The sequence below is a fragment of the Parastagonospora nodorum genome (assembly GCF_000146915.1).
Source record: "Parastagonospora nodorum SN15 chromosome Unknown scaffold_47, whole genome shotgun sequence".
Taxonomy (NCBI): domain Eukaryota; kingdom Fungi; phylum Ascomycota; class Dothideomycetes; order Pleosporales; family Phaeosphaeriaceae; genus Parastagonospora; species Parastagonospora nodorum.
Genome location: NW_001884595.1, coordinates 1 through 18,481, shown reverse-complemented (window position 1 = coordinate 18,481; position 18,481 = coordinate 1). Strand labels below are relative to the sequence as shown.

Below are 18,481 nucleotides of genomic sequence, written 5' to 3'. Positions count from 1 at the left end.
GCGGCTCGAAAGAGGTTGGAGGCGTGCGATCAGCGGATGAGATAGCGGATGGGTGCATGATCGAATGGATGCCGCGATGAAGCGGAGCATAAGAAGTGGTCGTACCGGAGAGGCGTTGTGTGTCAAACCGTGAATGGGAGATTGAAGCCAGGAGAAGCCTTATCCGCACAGGAACTCGTGGTGGGTTCTGATTGCGATGTCGTGACATTTGATGGAGCAGTAGGGGATCGAACAACATGATGCTTGAACAGGGTTACCTGTTATCGAAGTGAAGCAGTTTAAGCAAGAGGCCGGATCTGGATTGCTGCATGCTACCGTAGCCGTACAATTTACCAATGTGAACTCGGCGGCTTGGATATTTCTTGCTGCGGACATTCCGAGGTCATCGCTATCTAGAGCAAGGCCATCCCTCCAGATCACATGTTCGCGAGCCATCAGTGTACAGAAGCTCGTGATTGACTGTTTTAATGATCTCAGCAATCTCGCAAAATGCTGTTCGGGAAGCCATGGGCAGTCCACAGTGATAGTACCACCATCTCTCAGTAGATCTCTTCGTTGTGGGTGGGTTTCGGGAGGTATAGATGTCGTACATAGGAGTGAACGCCAACAATGCGGGATTCTCAGAGTGGCGGAGCCATTAAGCCGTCACGATACCTGCGAGGTGTTGTCGACTCTTCGTTGCAGCGGAAGGTGGCGTGCACCACCATGTCAAGCACAAGTCGTAAATCTCAGCTACATGCCTCGGAAGAGAGCCGTCCGATGCACCTGATCACGCATGATTGACTCATGAGAAAGTCGCGACATTGTCAGCGCGGATTCGCACCTCCTGTTCACGTTTCTTGCTTAACAAGCAAGGTCCGAGTTCCGAAGGTGGCTTGCCCCACCATCCCAATACTGACGCGATTGCGACTGGCTTCCCAGTGTTTAACACCGTCGCACCTGCCCATTGTAAATATGGCTTTACCTATCTCTTCTGCTCCTCACATGGACAAACATCAAATTCCGCCATGACTCAGAAACCGATCTTGATTGCCGGCGCAGGCATTGCCTCTCTCCTCCTCGCACAATCCCTCCGACGCTCCAACATCCCGTTCCGTGTCTTCGAGCGCGACGCATCCATCGTCTTTCGCGCACAGGGATATCGCCTGCGACTGTCTTCTGAAGGCATTGACGCCATTGAGTCTGTTCTCGGACCAGAAGGCTTCCAAAAGTTCTATGACGCGTGCGGGAAGACGGGAGGCGCGGTCTTTGCCGCCATCGATCCCTTGACCGGCGAGACCTTGGAGAACCACGAGAGCGTCAAACGCGAGACTTTGACGAGTCGTGATGGCAAAGTAGTGGGCATATCACGCGGCGATATGCGCACGCTTTTCATGGAGGGTTGCGAAGACCATATCCGCTGGTCAAGCCACATCAAGGGCTATGAGAAGACCGACGAAGGTGTGCGCGCTGTCTTCGCAGACGGTAGCAAGAGCGAGGAAGGCAGTATGTTGATCGGTGGCGAAGGCATCAAGTCGGCGGTTGCGAAGCAGCTCACAAATGGTGCCATCAAGGTGTATGATCTAGGCTCCAGGGGAATACACGGTCAAGCACCTACGAGTGCGTTCAAGGACCTCGGGGAAGGCGTCTTTCGGATGGTGGACGAAAAGAGCAAGCCGGGTGGTAAGGTCTTTCTCATCACCAATGTGCGCGCGCAGGACAAGGACAACCCGGATGTCATCTTTGGGTGGACGCTCGGCGGCTCACCAGGCATGGTCAAGGCTCCCAACGACAATTATACTATCACCGGTAAGCCGGCAGCAGACATTGCGAAGGCTCTGACGAAAAACTGGCATCCGCGCGTGAAGCCTCTCTTTGACAACATGCAAGAATCCGAAGCCGCCTTTTGGAAGATCACATGCTCGTCACCAGATGGCGTACCTGAGTGGCCCAGCGATCCGCGTGTCACCGTGGTCGGAGACGCGGTGCATGCAATGACCCCTGCTGGTGGTAACGGTGCGAATACCGCCGTCCGAGATGCTGCGCTCTTGGGCAGGCTGCTCGCTGAGTCTGGCGGTTACAAGGCTGGACTTACTGAAGCTTATGAAAAAGAGATGAGGGTGTATGCAAGTGAGGCTGTCAAACAGAGCTACGCGCAAGCGACTGGTCAATTTGGTGCGAAGATTGACGAGAATACAGAATTGGTGTCGTAGGTGCGCTCATACGCAGTGCTTAGAATACTTCTGGTCAAGCTCGATTCTCTCTGCTGACCTCATAGTAGCTACATAATAGATTGCTGTTCACCTTCCTTGATCTTGAATTATGCGATGGCGGAAACGCTTCCATTTCAAGCTGTCCTGCCGCTCATCGCACCCATACCATCTCACGTCACATCCACCAAGCTGGGCCAAGTCAGCCACCCCGCACTTTGCATGGTGGGGAGAGGCTTGTCATATCCTGACATAGTTAGCTGTCGATAAAGTGTAACTCCAACGGCCAATCGGTTATTATCTGTGCTGCAAGGTACGTGAGTTTCTCCGGCCCCAACTACGTGATGATCACCAGGCCGGGAGGAAATGACCCGGGGCCCGTGGGACGTACGGGGAGCACTTATGAAGAGCGTGGAGACCACTCCCTGCATCCCAGATCGCGGGCGTCAAGAAACTCGAGACCTGGAAACGTTTTGAAAGGAACGCATTTCTTTTAGTACAATCGCGTTTCTCTCACCATGATGCTCCTTCGGGCGTTGCCCACTCCTTCCGTGTTTATCTCCCTGGGGCTATTGGCATCGGTTTGCTTCGATACCACGATAGCATACGACATTGCGGCACGTCAAAGCCCCACTCAGCCACGAGAACGCACATCGTTAAATGCGGGGTGGCGTTTCTCACGCTTCACCACGAACCCAGATTCATTAAGCTATGATACTCTCAAGCCCTGGATCTTACCCGCAGCGAACGACTTCCTAAGCGAAAAGAAATACGAGAGACCCTCGACGCCTGCTCCTGGTGCCAACATCAGCTATGTGCGCTCTGATTTCGATGACGACGATTGGGAAGAACTCAACCTGCCGCATGATTGGGCTATAAGCGGTACATTCGATGCGCCGGGAGTCGATGGAAACTTGGGTCTTCTACCCATTAATGGCGTTGGCTGGTATCGTCGTACGCTTTCCATCGATACAAGCACAATCACGTCGGGCAAGTCTATTTTCATCGACGTTGATGGTGCCATGTCTTATGCCGCGATCTGGTTGAATGGAAATCTGGTGGGCGGATGGCCTTTTGGGTACAATTCATTCCGCCTCGACCTGACACCGTATGTAAAGGCTGGCGAAAACCAGCTTGCGATTCGGCTGGACAATGCGCTCGAGTCTTCGCGATGGTATCCTGGCGCTGGCATTTATCGCAACGTTTGGCTTGTCACCGTTAACCCTGTTCATGTGGCGCAATATGGTACTTACATTACCACCCCATCGGTCTCTGCTCAAGAAGCAAGCGTCGATATCGTTGTTGAAGTCGAGAATAAGGGCAATGGCAGTCAGCAGGTAGAGGCGTCTACCGAGGTTTACGAGCTCGACCCAGCCACCAGGAAAGCCTCTGGGAGAGTTGTCGCGACATTCTCAAAGACAGCGCTGACACTCGATGGGAACTCCAAGAAATCAGTTAGTGGATCCGTCAAGGTCCAGAGCCCGAAGCTATGGGGCCCTGTTCCGGCACAGAAGCCCCACGAATACGTTGCGATCACCACTTTGGTTTCCAATGGAACCACACTTGACAACTACGAAACTGTTTTCGGTATTCGCTCCATCAAATATGATGCCAACACGGGAGTGCATATCAATGGAGAGCCCGTTCGCGTCTACGGTACCTGCAATCATCACGATCTCGGTTCTCTGGGTGCAGCCTTCAACACTCGGGCTGCTGAGCGTCAAATTGAGATACTTCAGGAGATGGGCAACAACGCACTACGCACATCTCATAACCCGCCAGCACCAGAATTTCTCGAACTCGCTGATCGAATGGGCCTCATGGTCATGGACGAATTGTTCGATACCTGGAATTTCGCCAAGGTAGCGAATGACTTCCACCGCATCTTCCCGGAATGGCACGAGCCTGATCTTCGTGCATTCATTCGACGCGATCGCAACCATCCTTCCATCATCTCGTGGAGTATTGGCAACGAACTTCCCGAGCAGTCCAACTCGACTGGCGCCGCGACGGGCAAGGCTTTGCAGGACATAACTCACGAAGAAGATCCGACAAGGCTCGTAACTGTCGGCAAGAACAACGCAAACCCTACCACTGGACTTGCAGCCGCAATAGATATAATCGGTTTAAATTATCAGGGAGAGGGGCGTGGAAACTCCTGGAACAGCACATTCCCTTGGTTCCACGAGACGTTCCCCGAAAAGATGATCTGGAGCACTGAGTCTGCATCCACCCTGAGCTCGCGCGGCATCTACCTCTTCCCAGTCACGTCTAAAAAGTCCGCAGTTGTTGGCGGCGCACCAGGTGACGGAGGCGACCCAATGACCAACCACGTCAGCTCGTACGACTTGTACGCACCCAGCTGGGCGGCATCTCCGGACAAGGTCTTCGAGGCACAAGACAAGCACCCGTACGTTGCTGGCGAGTTCGTCTGGACTGGCTGGGACTACATCGGGGAGCCCACGCCTTACGACAACTCCAGCCGCAGCAGCTACTTTGGCATCATCGACCTCGCAGGCTTCAAGAAGGATCGTTTCTACCTCTACCAGTCTCGATGGCGTCCGGACCTCCCTATGGCGCATATTCTGCCGCATTGGAGCTGGCCCGAAGATCGCGTGGGCCAAGTCACACCCATTCATGTTTTCACTTCTGGCGACGAGGCCGAGCTTTTCGTCAACGACGTCTCCGCTGGTCGCAAGAAGAAAAGCGAATACGATTATCGCCTGCGATGGGACAACGTGACATACTCGCCTGGTTCCGTGCGTATCGTGGCGTACCGCGATGGCGCAGAATGGGCGTCAGCTTCGCACGTAACTGCCGGCACACCCGCTTCCTTGAACGTGACGGCAGATCGCACGACCATCACAGCTGACGGTTACGACTTGTCGTTCATCACAGTCGCAGTGACGGACAAAAAGGGCAATGTAGTGCCACAAGCCTCGAACGAAATCTCTTTCTCGATTGCGAGTGGTGAAGGCAAGATTGTTAGCACGGACAATGGTGATCCGACTGACATGGTGCCTTTCCCGTCGCTGAAGAGGAAGGCGTTTAGTGGTTTGGCGCTTGCGATTGTAAGGAGCGAGCCTGGCAAGGCTGGGGAGATTGTGGTTGAAGCTAAGGCGGAGGGCTTGGCTGGTGGGAAGGTGGCTGTGACTGCGGCTTGATGAGTTCGTCGGGGCATGTAAGTGAGCTGTCTTGCGACCGAAAAAATCATCGGTACCCAGCAATGATCATTACACACATTGTTTTGTTGCAAATTCCCAGCGCAACTGCATGAAAGGCCCTCCTGCTTTACGAAAGTCAGAACCGTAGCTTTGTGTACAACATTGTTGACGATCTTCAATCTTCACGGCAGTCTATTCCTAGCATGCGCATGCCGCGGAGTTTCCTCTCTTGCTGAATGCAATCGATGCGGCTCTTTGCCGTACGTAATTTCGCGAACGTCAGGTAGGCGGAGTGTGCTTTGTCGCAACATAATTCCAAAGTGAAACGACTCGCGCATGGGTATATATTATATTATTGTAAAGACTGGTCATAGCGCCTCTCTAAGGATGGTAACATCGGTGGTAATCTTCACTGTGTCTTTCCCATCCTGCGTCCCCACGTCGCTGATGGTCCGGTCGGTCGGGCTCATGCTGTTCTTTCGAGAATCTTGGAGGACGAGTTGAATCTCATCATCGCCAACACCCCCAGCTTCAACACAGGCTCGAGATGAACCTCCCATGCGGCCGTGAAAGGATGGCTGGTTGAAGGACCTGCGTGGACCACTTTGTACGTATCCGCTAATGCCACGGTTGGATGTGTTTTGTGGAGTTGCCTTCACGATTAAGGGCTTGAGCGCAGGGAGCGAGACAACGATGGTTGCAGTAGCCATCTCAGCGGTATACCACAAGTCTAAGACAAGTTAGGTTGTGATCTGAGGGGGGAAGAAAGAAGCTGAGTGTACTTACTCCCAGATGCGTCATCGACGAGCCCAGTGCTTACTTGGAACACAATGAAACGAGTTAGACTGAGGACGATGGTGATCAACCCCAGTGAGAATATACCGCACAAAGCAAACTTCTGTCGCTTTCGCAACTGGAGACAGCTAATTATAAAGAACAGGAGGATAAATACTGCAAGTCATTAGCTACTTATCTTAGATTTGTCTAGTGCGCATACCTAGCAAGTCTGTCGTAAAGTTTAATGACTAATTAACAACTACTGCCTTAACAGAGTTCTATAAGGACAGCTCCTAATTCTTGATAGACCTATATAAGTAAGTTTAACTTAGCTTAGATAGTAATAAATTAAGGCATAGTTACGCACTAGTTATTTGAGATAAGTTGCAAAACGCAGGTATTAACTAGAAAAGCTGTAATATAGGCGCAGGCGGTATACACAATGCCTGCCTAGAGAGCTATACGCAGACGTTAGAAACTGCGCAGTATAAGCTACTAATAGAAAGATAGAATTGCAGCTTTAGGAAAGTACAACTTAATATTAAAGTAGTAAGATGCTATAAAAATAGCCTAAGTGCTACTACGTTAGCAGCGTAGAGAGTAGATATTAATTATACTATATACTATTAGATATAACACTAAATCTGTCTTAAAGTTATTCTCTAGCAGTAATAGATAATTAACTTAAAGGTTAAGAGTAATAGCAGAGCAGATAAACTACTCTAGAGTAAAGAACTATCTAGCCTATATAAGGTAATTAGAGAGTATTAGCTTATAATACTTTAGCTATAAACGAATTTAGCAGCGTAGCATAGTAATTGCTAATGTAAGAATAACTAGTAATGCCTATAGAACCTAGTAATAAGGTTAGATAAGCGTAGACGCAACAAGATAAATAAATTGCTTACTAGAGACGTTAGAATCTTTATCTTAACCTACTACCTTCTTGCATTTAAGCAATTTTAATAGCACTAGAGTTTAAGGTAATTTAGAATTAGAAGTAAATAGAAGATAAGAGATGCGCATGCAGCAGCGTATATACTTATATAACTATACTAGAGACTGCCTAGAATTACTTAGCACGCCTAAACTATATTTCGCTTCTTAGAAACTCTACTAATATAGCAGCTACGCGATATAAGTAATATAATATTAGAGTGTTAACTAAGCTAATAACAGCATATTACTTAGCCTATAATTTATTAAAGTCTTAGATATATTTGCTGCTAATAGATATAGTTGTATAATTAGTAGGCTAGCATAATCTAGACTTTAGCTTAGAGCGCAGTATATAATATAAGTAGTATATTAGAAAGATATAAGGTTTCTGCGTAGACTAAGATTAAGCCTCTTATAGAAGAGCGAGGCCTTTATATAGAATCTCTTATCTTATATAGCGTTAGATAAGTAAGTTACGTAATATGCGTAATTGCAGAGATTAACGCATAGATTAATACCTAGTTTCTAGATTCGAAGATTCTAGATCTAATACTATAATTTAGAGATGCGCAGGTATATCTCTGCTTAGTTAGAGAAAGCAGATTATAGCTTAGCTTACTTTCTAGAATATAGTGCATTATATAAAGATAACGTAATTAACCTTATATATATTAACCTTAGTTGTAGAAGGCCTACACGCTATTAAAGCATAGTTATAGTGTATATATTATACTCTAGAATTACTTAGAATAAAGGTTTTACTAAAATTAATATAGGAAATCTTAAAGAATATACTTAGTTACGCCTCTACTTATATAAACGCGTCTATTTTACCTTAATGCTCTAAAATATTAAATCTCTAATTAGTAGAAGCAGCTACTTTATTCTAAGGTATAATTAAGTATAAGTATACTTTAAGCTTTCTCTAGGCTATATAGCTATTATATAAATAATGCCTGCCTGTCCTCGAGTCTACCTGCATTTCCAGTGGGAATGCAGAGCTTAGCCAATTAGAATAGGCCTTGGCAAGGCGCTATGTTGTGGGAATGCAACGTGGAAATGAATGACCTTCTAGGGGGAAATAATATATTTCTAAGAAGCCATTTTGTGCAGTTTTACAAGGGGAATCCAGATCTCTAAACAGTTTATTCATAGCATCAAAATTCGTTGTGATGCAGGCATTTAAAGTCAGAGGGTTTGCTTTGGTGAGGAACTTCAAAACTCAAGCTGCTACCCTAGGCCTGCCAGCGCCGACGTGCCGATACCCCGCTTCTTAGCTTAGTAAGCCCTAGCCACAATTGCGACACCTGTTACTTTATTCAACACTAGCTAACATCCTCAATTACTTACTCTCTTCTTAAGACAGCTTATATTCAATGATATTTTAAGTGTTTAATTCTAATTCTTTATTGCCTACATAATTGCTACATATAATTATGCAGGCTCAAGAAGACTCTACCTTATCACCACAATTTACCAGCGCTTGCGCGCTACTTCACTACCTCCCTGAATTCAGCACAATTATTTGCACCCAGCATGGAGGCATAAGAAACTGGGAAGCCCACCTAAACCGCAGTCATTCAGTACCACCTAAGATCTGCAACCAAGTTGGCAGGGAGAAAGGCTTCCTAGAACTGCCAGTATTGCAGATTACAAGTCCTCGCGACATTACCTACTCTACTCATAGTAGAGAACCAATTGCGCTTCTGGGAGACCCAATTCACGCATGGCAATGCAAAGAGCAGCGCTGTGGCTACATCAGTACCAACCAAAGAACTATAGCCCAACACTGTAACAAAGAGCACCAATGGCGAAGCTCACCAGCAGCAAGGGAGCATTGGCAGGGAGTAAAAGTCCAGACGCTCTTCAGAACTAGTGGCTATCAGCGCTATTTTACCGTAGCAACACCTAGTTCAGGCACCCTAGACCCTGATCATACAGGGACTGTTGAAAACGTGTCCTTGAATCCTGAGACAACTACCATCTTAGCTGAATACTGGAACGCTCAGCAACAACGACTTAATGCGTATAATATCGCTGAAGCTATTATTCCCAGAACAGATCGAACTGGCTGGTTTACCAGGAATGGCTGGCAAGAACACCTTGGAAAACATAACCTGAAACAACTTTACTGGGCAAGCCGGCTACCTGATCGCTATGATACTTTATTACAACAGGCAGTTAGGGTAGTAGACTTAGCTATGGAGCAGGGAGTAGCCGGTCTTTCTACCTTGCCTCTGGAGACCTGCCGCTGGTTAAGAAGCCCTAAGAAGACAGAGATTGAGACCCGGCCTATGGGACGCCTTCAGAACAAGGCATCCCAACAGCGTTATACTGGATATCTGAAGCGCTTTACCTGCTACTGCCTTAGAGTTGCACAGGCAATCTGTGAGGAAGAAATTACTAGCAACACTCAAATGCCCACGGCTGCTACACAGGACCCGCCAAGCTCTTCCTCTGGCTCTGATTTAAGTACAAATACTTCAACTCAGCCAACAATACGTCAACATCCGCTGCATGACGCTGTAGCCTTATTTCCCTGGCAAGAGAATCAACTAGAGCTTGCAATGAGCTTTGTTCAATCCCTGAATCTCGATAATGAGAGCACTCAAATTCAGAAGCTTATTAAGCTACTAGGAGCTTTCATTTTCCAGCACATTAGCGGCAACCAGTTTTCTAGTGGGCTTGTTCATTTTCTGGCTATCTTAGGCATTAACTCACATACCCACCGATTGCGGCGCGCCGAAGATTATTCAGGCATACTAGCAGGCATGGTATACTGCCTTAGAGTAATTGCAGTAGAAGCTATCCTACCATCTGCCACCCGGGAGCAACAAGGCCAGACAGAGCGAGAATTCTTTCACCAACAACGCGAGAATTACCTTGTTGATGGTTCATACAGCCCGTTCAGTATCATGATCAGCCTCTTAGCCTATGCTAAACATATTGCATTTAACAAAAGTAATGAGGCTGATACTCTGTGGTCTCAAGATTACACTATCCTCTATTTTCGTGGCCGGCCTCTTGTTATTGAGCGTTTCAAGAGCATGGTATTAGGTCTGGTAGAGGCTGGACAAAACAATCTCTGGGAAGACCTTATGTTTGTTCCTCTTGCAGCAAACCGCTTTAGTCTCCCTATTGCAACTATTCAGGATGATGTTCGCTGCGAAGTTAGAGGGTACTCCTTTCTTACTAACAAAGCAAACAATCTTGGTAATGGCTTTGAATGGACTCTCAACCAACTTCTCACCAGCTCTACTGGCCAACAAATGCGAGCTCAAGGGATGTGGACACACTCAGCTGTTCGCAAATTTATTAAGCGAATTGACTCTTTTTTAGAGCTTCTCTTTCTATTAGTACACATAACTGGTGGCCAACCTGCAAGAGGAACTGAGATTGCATCAGCAAGGTGGCGCAATGACTACGCTCAAGACCGCAATATTTACGTGATTGATGGCCAAGTTGCCTTTATCACCCGATATAACAAGACTCAGTCACAATGGGATCAACCAAAGATTATCCCACGCTTTCTACCCTCAGCAGTTGGGCAGATACTACTTCTTTACCTAGTATATATCTGCCCTTTGCGCGAATACCTTTGCTGCACTGTTCTAGGCAACTCTTACAGCGACTACCTCTGGTCAACTGACACTGGAGCTTGGGAGCCAGATTGGTTTACTCATGTTATGCAGAGAGAGACTGGGACTCGTCTTGGATGTACGCTTGGGTTGCTGGAATATCGCCATGCTATCTCTACAATTGGACGCCAGTTTATTGGAAAAGACTTTCGCTATGGTACGCACGATCGCAACTCTCAAGAAGATCCTGAAGAACTGGAGGAAACTGAATTAGAGAGCGGAATTGATCTCCAAGCAGGCCGTACGGAACGAATTGGACTACAAAGCTATGGTGTACCAATGGATATGGTGAAGAACTTAAGCTCACGCTCAATACACTTCTTCCAGGCCCTAAGTAACCACTGGCATGAATTTCTTGGGTTGGAATCCTCAGAGCCTCATACCAGAAACTCTTCAGGCCAAGGGCCGTCAAAAGTCAGCATGACCCTGCCACTTATCTCTGGCCATCCTACCCTAAGGCACCAGCCACAAAGCATAGAGCATCCAGGTATAAACTCTCAACCGCCAACTAGCCCAGTCGAGCGTCCAGTAAAACGGCTGCGCTTGCGCCAGGCATCAGTCAGCGAAACCTCTATCAAAGCTGCAATGAGCAAAGCGCTTAATCAACCTAACCCAGCGTATAAATCCGCTGAGCAAGCACAAGCGTTAGGAGCAGTAGTTAGTAGCCAAACCCCAGTTGTAGTTGTACTACCAACTGGTGGCGGCAAAAGCCTGCTTTTTCTAGCCCCAGCTTGCCTTGAGGACCCAGGAGTTTCAGTTGTAGTACTACCCTTCCGGGAGTTGCTGAACAATATGAAGGAGCGCCTAATAGCTGCGAGCATACCGCATCTAGAATGGTCAAGTGGCGAAGAGCTGTCAGCTCCAGTTGTGTTAGTAAGCGCCGACATTGCTGGCACCTGGCCCTTTATCAAATATGCTGGGAGACTTGTACAGCAGGGTATCTTACGCAGGATTGTAGTAGATGAGTGCCATCTTATATTCACAAGCAGCGACTATCGGGAGCGCCTAGCAACTCTGCGCAATCTTCGCTCACTTCAATGCCCGTTTCTCTTTCTTACAGCTACGCAACCGCCTTGCTTAGAGCATGAATTAAGCGAGGCTATGCTTATACGAACGCCTATCTACATCCGAGCTCCTACTGTAAGACCAAACATTCGCTATCTGGTTCACATTTGTACTCCAGGCAAGCTTGTTGAGTACACAATAAACCTATGTAAGCGCTGGTTACCACAGCTCAAGGGCAAGAAAGGGATTATATACTGTCGATACCAGAGCTTATGTGAGCGTGTTGCACAAGAGCTAGGCTGTGGGTTTTACCATGGAAATCTTGATCCTGAAACTAGATCTGAGCGCGTGGCATCATGGCTAGAGCATGGGGGATTTATTGTGGCAACATCGGCATTAGGTACAGGTGTTGATTTCCCTGGTATCATATGCATTGTTCATCTTGACCAACCATATGGGATGATTGATTTTGCCCAGGAGTCTGGCAGGGGGGGCAGGTTTGGGGAAGCAGTTGACTCGGTGATAGTCGTTGGGAGCAAGAACCCGGCGCCAAAGCCAATACCTGGGCGTCAAGACTGGAAAACTTTGGATCAAGATGCGATGCAGGAGTTCATCTGGGCTCAGGCAGGAGTTTGCCGGCGCGCAGTTATGAGCGAGTATCTTGATGGCCAAGCCACTAATTGCACTGCAATTGATGCTGCAAGATGCGACCACTGTGGCGAGGGTGTTACTGAGTGGCATTCCTCCCAGCAGAAAGATGCCCAAGAGGAGGGAGTTATTCGGTCCTTTTTAGAAGAGATGGCCGGGAGCTGTCTAGCTTGCAACATTGCTGAACAGGGAAATAATCTGCAGCTACCGTGTCTCCACACAGAGCCGCTTTGCACTGCTAGCGGAAGAGAAGCGCTAGCGACTTCCGCGATATATGCAGGGCAATTCGCCGTAACATACAATACACCCCTGACACTCATACATGCTGGCGGTGTGGGCGTAAGCCAGTACCTCTGCGCTACTGGTACTGACAGCAGCCTTCCTTGCCAATGGCCACATGTTCTTATCTCAATTGTTGCGGCTTCTTACACACTGCTACAGAGTGATGAAGTCCTGCAGCAGGTTGGGTTTAAACGTCGTGAAGCAGGGGACATCTCAGATGTTATGGAATACTGCGCTTGGGTAGGCCAAAAGCATAGCCGCAGAATTTGGGGTAAGCTGATGAGCAATGGGATGGCAGTCTTCATTAGCATAGTGCTGCAGTGTCAGAGCAGGAAGGTTATAGCCTAGACTTAAGCATACCAGAGAAGGCTACTTAGAGAGAATGTCAGATACTATGAAACGACAAACCCTACGCCAAGCAAAGCTTGATAAGTTTTAATGTAGAAGTAGTAAGCAATAAGCTCAGAGCTCACGAGTATCATTATTGTCTAAAGATTGCCATCGCTAGAAAAAGGTAAGTCTCATACAAAGAAAAGACAGGCCTTACGCCAAGCAGAGCTTGAAAGTAGCTAAAGCGCTCAAATAGACTATGTTTTGCTCCCGAGTTTCATCCCTGCAGTTACTTAAAGCCAAATAATCTATACATTATACTAGAGTATAAATAACAAGATTACGGATGAAGAGCTGCAGTAACAACTACCTATGCAAGACAGATAGCCAGAAACAGTGCTAGGACATCTTCATAGAATAGGCAATCTAATATATAGACCATTCTACATTAAGATTTACTTTGCAGCCTGTAGTTTATACGAGCTTCGCAAAGAACAGTAATTGCAGTTGTTATAATAGGGCTAGCATCTAGTTTATAACATAATGCTAGCAACAAGTGGTACAGATAGGCAGGTTTGTAGTTTCTATACCCTATATAAGAGGGATATAGTAAGATAGCTAAAAGCAAAAACAATATATATGCGTAAAAGACAATTAAATAGCAAATATTTATAAAAATAGATAGCTTAATAGCTAGTAGCACAGAAGTGCTCATTATTAACCTATTCCTACTTTGGCGCGTTACCGTTTTCAGAATTAGGACATCTGGTTTACACCGCTGTGGTAATAAGCCCAGTTTCTCATCCAGCATAACAGTCATCCAGTCGCCACCAGATGACCACTAACTAGGTAAAATTCGTTCAAAACCCTGTCCGTTACAGTGCCGCAGCCCATAACAAAGACCAAGAGGAGCGTTGCACAAGGCATTTCCGGCGCGATTGGGGCTATCACGGAGAGTACCAGAACAGCACTCTCCACGATTAGGCTAAGCCAACAAAGTCTCCACACACCCCCAAACTCAGTCGAGCCCAATCGCCAGCCTATCGTCTACCTGATGAAAGCATAAAGCTAGATTTGGGGGGGTGTTATGTCCAACAGTTTCTGCCTTCCTTGGATGTGTCTTAAGCCTGAGCAGGGGTGCTTTGCTCGAATTACCCGTCAAACCACCCGAACCTGTACCTCGGAAGGCTGGCTAGGGAATCATTGGTGATAGGGCATGTGCAAGTCCATTCAAAGAATCGAAATGCAGTATAGGTTACGGCTACTCGCAGTTTCACAAACACAACAATAGGGAATGTAGCCAAGGAGAACCCCAGCTATCTCTGCGTTCAATTTCCCTTCCGCGTTGCTGCAGTAGCTAACACACATTCCGTAAAGAATCATGGGTCAACCCCTGCGCGCTGCAGTCAGAGGAACCTGCCGACTCTTGGTACTATCTCTGCCATGACAGCGTCGAACTTCCCTTGATATTGCAAGACCGAGGATGATTGCCGACGGAACTGCTCAGCGGAAGACGCTGAACGCTTGTTTCTGGTGCTAGTAGACTAAGTCTACAAAGCAGCGCAGGATTAATCCACCGCTAACAGGCCGAGGACTACTAAATTCGCCCCCGCCTGCCAACTGGGTAGTTAATAGCTTGTAAGATACCGATTGCCGCCGAAGCGGACTTGGTGCTGGAACAGCAGACCGGGTTTTATCCCTACCTACTGTCGCTATAGCAAACTTGCCAGAGAGGCTAACGGTCGAATCTGTATGAGAGCATACGCGAGAAGTCAGCCCAAGGCCCCCTAATTCCTCTAAGCTTGCGCTTATTCGTATGCTAGCCGTAGACCAGGTGAAGGGAAATACCTTTAGGAACTCTCCCTTCCCCCCTCAAGACGCTTGGGTATCCTTCACCTCTCTCTGTAATACCCCATCGGAACAAACCAATTTCAAAGCCAAGTACCAATGCCACCACAGCGCTGAATCACCACCGTAAGCGAAGCATATGTCGATGCTACTTCAGTGCGTAGATGACCACACTGCGCCCAATGACTACCGTAAGCGAGGCATATGGCGATGCTACTTCAGTACGTAGAATGAGTTTCCAGGCAAGCCTGGATTGTGTAGAGCTCAGTATTTAGATCGGCACTCCTTTCGTAAAAGTTTTCAGGCGAGTCCAGTGCAAAGAAAGGACAGACACCCAACACCAAGCAACGCTTGAGAGTGCAACTTGCAACGCGAAACTTTTGCTTGCGAAGCATGCGAGCCGCCTATCCCAGTATAGATAATAGCAAGTGGCTGGCGAGTAACCAGGAGTTCCTCTATGAGAGCATACGCGAGCACCGGCCGAGACCCCCTGTTTGCTCTAAGTATTACGCTTGTTCGCATGCCAGCCCTAGCTGTAGCAGTTGTTATCCCGCAGACTAGTTGAATGACTAAGAGAATAGAGATACATCAGGAACTCTCCTTTCCCTCCTCTCCCCCATAGATTGTCCCCGTTCACACGCTCATGAAGGTCTTCAGGCACCAAGGCTACTATCTAAAGCCAAAGAGCGTACACTCAAGGCAGACCACCCGAAGGAAGCGAATTAGCCGGCAACCCAAAGATGCCCTACATAGATGCAGGGACTTTTGTGCAATAACTGCAGGGAAAATACCAAAGTACATGCCAGCTGCTATTATCACGGGTGATTGCTGAAACCATGATCGCGTGCAGTAAAGAGCAAACTTTACCAGCCGCTACCAAGGGTACAACGTTGAAATTATGATACCTGTAGAGTGCCCTATAGAAATACAAGGACTTTTGCGCAAGTTTCCCCACTAGGTGCCCCAAATGAATGCAAGGACTTATGTGCAACAATCGCAGGCAAGATACCAAAGTAAATGCCTACATGCAAGAATGGTAGTGATAACACGAAAGCATGTTCCTATTCACAGGGCTTGGACCGAATTGTAAGGCTCTATTTCCGTTGCGCAAGGCATTTCTAAGAATCCTCGCAGTAATTGGACCGAATACCTCAAGCAAAGGATCATACCACCGCGCAAATAGTCCCCATAAAGCGTTGGTTCCTAAAAGGTTGAGTAAACCCCCTTCAAGTACTACGCAACTTTAAGTCCCCGTGTTATCTGTCTACGCTACAAGAGCAAAGACCAAAAGGCTTTGTTTTGCTACACGGTGTCTGCCAGGCAGCGTCTGCTAACACTTATTGCCAAAGCTGGAATAAAGCGTTACAATGCTACACAACCAAGCAAAGTGGTAAGCAGACTTACGCCTACTACTACTAAGCTCTGGGCTACAGCTGAGAACAGCATGTTGCGGACACATTAAGGTAATTCTCAGCTGTTTATATGCAGGAACTGCAATGGGCACGCTGGGCTCCGAGGGTGTAATCTGGTTTGCTTCATAGTATCTGCCGTAATTACTCCGCTGCCAACTCTTCACCGAAGATCCAAGTGGGAGAGCGCAATTCAACCAAGCAAGGCATTTTCAAGGACATAGCCTCTCCATACCAGGCCCCGGGCTGCAGTCGGTGACACATGCAGCGGATACTGTATTATAATTCTCAGCTGTGATGCAGTGATTGCGGTCAGCACGCTAGGCTCCGTGGGTACGATATTGGGACTTTTCACGAGACGCCGGTTTCACAGCTGCAAGCAGCCACTTCACCGACCTGAGTCTCTAAGCAGGGCGTTCTAAGAACGCCTTAATGAACACTGCCCTCCCAACCGAGGCTTAATCCAATCGAGGCCTTGCGGCCAAAACCAGTGCTGGGTCTTTAGGCTTAAGCAACCAAAGGCTGTCAGGATCTTCTTTGGTTGCTTCCAATATCGGCCAACAAACTAGGAACAGTAGATTCATGCCACTTAGCTGCGCCCGAGAGAGACCAAAAGGCCCTTTGGATCCCTAGTTCCGCAAGGAACTTTGCGCAGCCCATACTTACACAGTTGTGCAAGTATGCCAGAAAACAAAGGTTACACCAAATCACTCCTCATAATCTGCAAGGCCCGAGTAAGGCTATTGAACCTGCTCAGGGCAAGGCACTATCGCTACTGCCTTTGCTCCTCTAATTCATGATTACACACACTCCTGACACACTGGCCCGACGCTGCCTGACGCTGAGCCGAAGCTGCAGGCGCCCCCAAAATCAGATATAACTCCAAATTTGAGTTGGCTCATCGTACGCGAAACGCGCCCAGATTCTTTAACTACATGATGGTTATGTTCCGCAACCTTCAGTTACCAGCAACGCTGCCGGAAAACGTTAGGCTGCGTTTGGTGCATGGGTAGCTTGCGCAGCCAAAACACCCCGAAGCGACGGGCACCCGCCAAACCCCACCACACGCGATTTTGCTAGGCTGTATTTGGTGCAAGGGTTGCTTGCGCAACCAAAACACCCCTAAGCGACAGGCACCCGCCAAACCCCACCACACGCGATTTTGCTAGGCTGTGTTTGGTGCAAGGGTTGCTTGCGCAACCAAAACACCCCTAAGCGACGGATATCACCCCCCGGTGTCCCCACGTCGGGCCGCGACGTGCGCAATTTAGCGACGCGCGCGATGAAGCAACGCGCGCAATTTAGCGACGCACCCCCGAAGAACAGTTTGTTTCAGCTACCCAAGGGCAGTGTTAATTGACTTTGGGTCGACGCAGGCGCAATACAGCGTATCGCTTCAATATACAGGCACTACCCCCCCTGCGCGTCAGCCAAAGTTTATCCGCAGTTCGGCATGGGTTAGGAAAAAGTCGGCCCCATGGCTGCTGCACGCCCCCGGTGTCCCCACAATAGGCCCGAGACGTGCGCAATTTAGCGACGCGCCGCGGCAAGCCCCCGAAAAACTGCCTTTACTAAAGCTTCTCCCAACTTGGTTCTCTGGTTTTGGTTTTCTCTCGAAAATTCCACCCCCATTATAATACCTGCGAACGGTTTTGGGTTTGATTTTCGCAGCGCGGGGTAGATGTGGCGGAAAAGGTTGCGGAGGTTGAGCAATTTTGGTGCGGAACTCGCGCAACCCGCGCAGCCCCACCAAAACCATAAGCCCGTGTTCGCCGAGATCCGCTCCGCAGGGACATAGAGAAAATCGCAAAACCTTTAGAAAAAGTATTTCTAGTATAACTTAGCTGCTTATCTAACTAGTACTATATACTTAAAATATTAAAATAATATAACTTTTAGCATAGATTTTAACTAGAATTTTAGATTAGCTAGAAACCTATCCTAAATCTAGAAAAGTAAGGTTTTGAAGATATTTTTGCTAGTAAGTAGAAAATATTCCGTAGGTAGTAAGTTTAAAATAATCTGTAGGTAGTAAGTTTGCAAATATCTCATTAGTAGTAAATTTCTAAACTTCTAGAAAAGAGATTTCTAGTATACCTTAGCTGCTTATCTAACTAGTAATATATACTTAGAATATTAAAATAATATAACTTTTAGCATAGACTTTAACTAGAATTTTAGATTAGCTAGAAACCTATCCTAAATCTAGAGAGTAAGGTTTTAAAGATATTTTTTCTAGTAACTAAAAATAT

The 18,481-nt window shown here is 47.6% G+C and overlaps 4 protein-coding genes across 4 annotated transcripts; 3 read left to right on the top strand and 1 right to left on the bottom strand.

The window, feature by feature from the left end:
* Positions 1–1,007: 1,007 nt before the first annotated feature.
* SNOG_16367 (hypothetical protein) lies at positions 1,008–2,192 on the top strand (the record flags this gene model as incomplete). The annotated part of the gene is made up of 1 exon (XM_001806438.1): positions 1,008–2,192. The coding sequence occupies one exon, from the start codon at positions 1,008–1,010 to the stop codon at positions 2,190–2,192; it is 1,185 nt and encodes a 394-aa protein (XP_001806490.1).
* Positions 2,193–2,707: 515 nt separating this feature from the next.
* SNOG_16366 (hypothetical protein) lies at positions 2,708–5,353 on the top strand (the record flags this gene model as incomplete). Its single annotated transcript, XM_001806437.1, has 1 exon — positions 2,708–5,353. The coding sequence occupies one exon, from the start codon at positions 2,708–2,710 to the stop codon at positions 5,351–5,353; it is 2,646 nt and encodes an 881-aa protein (XP_001806489.1).
* A 368-nt stretch (positions 5,354–5,721) lies between these two features.
* Positions 5,722–6,063, bottom strand: SNOG_16365 (hypothetical protein; the record flags this gene model as incomplete). Its single annotated transcript, XM_001806436.1, has 1 exon — positions 5,722–6,063. The coding sequence occupies one exon, from the start codon at positions 6,061–6,063 to the stop codon at positions 5,722–5,724; it is 342 nt and encodes a 113-aa protein (XP_001806488.1).
* Positions 6,064–10,568: 4,505 nt separating this feature from the next.
* On the top strand, positions 10,569–11,795 carry SNOG_16364 (hypothetical protein; the record flags this gene model as incomplete). The annotated part of the gene is made up of 3 exons (XM_001806435.1): positions 10,569–10,638; positions 10,685–11,580; positions 11,697–11,795. The coding sequence occupies 3 exons, from the start codon at positions 10,569–10,571 to the stop codon at positions 11,793–11,795; spliced, it is 1,065 nt and encodes a 354-aa protein (XP_001806487.1).
* Between the last annotated feature and the right edge of the window lie 6,686 nt (positions 11,796–18,481).